Source organism: Calidris pugnax, unplaced genomic scaffold (assembly GCF_001431845.1).
Source record: "Calidris pugnax isolate Ruff unplaced genomic scaffold, ASM143184v1 scaffold335, whole genome shotgun sequence".
NCBI lineage: Eukaryota > Metazoa > Chordata > Aves > Charadriiformes > Scolopacidae > Calidris > Calidris pugnax.
The window spans coordinates 1,868,892-1,871,513 of record NW_015091148.1 but is presented as its reverse complement, the minus strand read 5'-3'; the positions used below and the strand labels follow the sequence as shown (position 1 = coordinate 1,871,513).

At 62.2% G+C, this 2,622-nt stretch overlaps 1 protein-coding gene across 1 annotated transcript; it reads left to right on the top strand.

The window, feature by feature from the left end:
• The first annotated feature begins 263 nt into the window (after nt 1–263).
• LOC106897963 (chromosome unknown open reading frame, human C17orf96) lies at nt 264–2,614 on the top strand. Its single transcript, XM_014958975.1, has one exon. It carries the CDS (start codon nt 356–358, stop codon nt 2,564–2,566), a length of 2,211 nt encoding a protein of 736 aa, XP_014814461.1. The 5' UTR covers nt 264–355; the 3' UTR covers nt 2,567–2,614.
• The last annotated feature ends 8 nt before the right edge of the window (nt 2,615–2,622 follow it).

Genomic DNA, 2,622 nt, shown 5'->3' with positions numbered 1-2,622 from the left:
TTTAGCGGCTCTTCTGAAAAAGAATGCTCACAGAAGAGACTTGATATGCTTTGACATTTCATATTCATTTAATTTATTTAATGGGGTGGTCACATAAGCTCAAAGTTCAAATTTTGAGATTACTTATTAACTCTTTTTAATTTGACCTTTACTTTATTTGCACTGTTTTTTGTTACATGGTTAGAATTTTTCATTTTCACTTTTTTTTTTTTTTTTTCCTTCCCCCTCCACCCCCACCCCTCCTTCCCCCACCTCTCCGGAGGGGTAGGGATGTGTGTGATCAGGGAGTGGAAACAAATATGTCCTTATTTTCAATGCCCCCTTTGAAAGAGACAAAGTAAATGCTCCTTGCAAAATGTTCCTGACCTGCGAAGGGACCTTCGGAATTGTTCCAGCCACCATGGATTACAATGGGGAAGCCAGGCCGGGGGATTTTCATGCTGGCTACCAAGAAATCGAAGGGATAAACTTGGGATACTTACAGATCAATGGCACCCAGATGTTTGCTTTGGCCCAGGTCCTCAGCGACCTGTTTAAGGATATCCCCAGGACCACCATCAGCAAGAAGATGGAAACCTTAAAGATCAAGAGCCGTCGTTGCGATCTCAAAGAGCTCCGGACCCTCAAAGCCATCAACTCCGTGCCCACCCGGGCGGTGAAATGCTCCCTCATCTCCAAGGCGGACCTGGAGGCTCTTTGCACCTCCTGCAAGAGCCTCAGCCCCCGCAGGAGGAAGAGGAAGAGGAAGAGCAAGAGGAGGGAGCAGCTGCTGCTGCCGGCCCCGGGGGAGCTCTTCCCCTGCCCCCGGCCCCAGCTCCTGCCTCCCTGTCGAGCCGGGGGGTGCTGCCTCCCCGCCGCCCCCCCCAAACTGCCCCCCTCTTTCCCCAAACCGCGCTCGGCTCCGGCCGCGCTGCTCCCCCAGCCCTTCCACCGGGCCTTCCCCGCTTTCCAGAAACCCCCCCGGGGCCGGAGGGGGTGCGGGCTGGCGGGGAGGGGGGGGGAACTCTTCGCCGGGGTCCTGGCCGCTTACCCCCGCGACCTGGGGCTGCTGCACCCCGCGGCCGCGCATCCCACCGCGCAGGCGGCCGCGCTCTCCCCCCCCGGCCGGCGCAAGCGGGGTCCCTGCTGCGCCAAGGGGCTCTTCCCGGCGGAGAAGGGACCCGTCGCCCCCAGGAAAAGCCGTTCCTCCGTTTTTCCCGGCTCCAAGCGCCAGGGCACCTCCGCCGGTTACTCCAGCGACTCGGACTCCAGCCTGGACTTCGGGGGGTCCAGCCCCGCCACCTCCAGCGACTCGTCGGAGGAGGAGGAAGAGGAGGAGGAGGAAGGGGACACGTCGTGCAGCAGCGAGGAAGGCAGCTCCTCGGAGTCGGAGAGCAGCTCGCTGTGCAGCGGGGACTCGGTGCAGAGCACCCGGTACAGGCAGGCGGCTCTGCCCCGCTTCCAGCCGCAGCCCCCCCGGGAACCCCTCCTCGGCGAGGAGCGCCCCGTCGAGCCCCCCCCCGGAGCGGGCAAAACCCTCCGCCCCGACCCCGACCTCCTCTTCCTCTCGCAGCAGCTCTGGGCCAGGACTTTGCGAGCATCAACTTTGGAAAGTTTGAACCCGGTTCCAGCCCTGGGCTCGGGGGCTCAGCCGCTGCCGGAGCTGTACGCAAAGCAGGAGGCCTCCCCTTCCTCCTCCTCCTCCTCCTCCTTCTTCGCCTCCTCCTCCTCCTCCTCCCCCCCTCCCTCCCCGAGCAGCACCCCTGGGGGGGGTCCGCAACAAAAGGAGGGAGGCTTTGGGGACGCGGAGCCCTGCGCCAAAGGGAAGGATTTGCACAAAGATGCCTCGAACAATAGAGCCTCGTTAGGCCCCGGGGAGCGGGCGGAGGGGCCGAACGGGGCTTTAACCGGGCCAGCGCCCGCCCGAGAACCGGCCCCGGGTTCCCCCCCGCAACCCCCGGGCCCGGAGGTAACGGGGAGTCCCGGGTCGGTCCCCCCGGGGGAGGCGGGGGAAGCTCGACGGGAGCACTTTGACCGGTTGATCCGGCGGTCCAAGCTCTGGTGTTACGCCAAAGGGTTCAACCTGGACGGGAAAAGTTTGCGCCACGGCGGGAGGACGGACCAGGCCGGGAAAGGCGGGGAACTCAAACCCCCCGGCTCCAAAAGAGCAGAGAGCCCCAGCACCTTGTCAAACAAAGCTTTGAAAGGCAATGGCTCGGAAAGGAATGCCAAGCGCAGACGCCTCGCCAGAGGCGCTGAGGCAGAAAGGCAACAGAGCTCCTCTAAAGGGAGGCCACAAAAGACTCCGAGGAGGAATGCCAAAAAGGGAAACACTCCTTGCAAACGCCTCGGCAGCTCCGGGCCGACCCCGCCTCGGAATTCCTTCAGCCTCATGGGCAACTTCCCCTGTATTCCCTCCCTGGTGGTGGGGGAAGATGGGGACCTGTGTCCTGCCTCTTCCCTGGGGGTCAAAAACTCTTGGGCCCTCTCCAAAACTCACCCGCTGTGGAGCTGGCACCTGGGGGGCAACGCCATCCCCGTGCCCCCCAGCCTCAAATTCCGGGGCTATAGCTTGGAGGATCTCTAAGGACAGCGGACGGCCCGGAGGAAAGGTTTACACGCAACAGATGAGAGCTGCGGGGG

Bases quoted from the DNA above. Each gene is read 5' to 3' on its own strand.
- LOC106897963 (XM_014958975.1), top strand. From the start codon at position 356: ATGTTCCTGACCTGCGAAGGGACCTTCGGAATTGTTCCAGCCACCATG.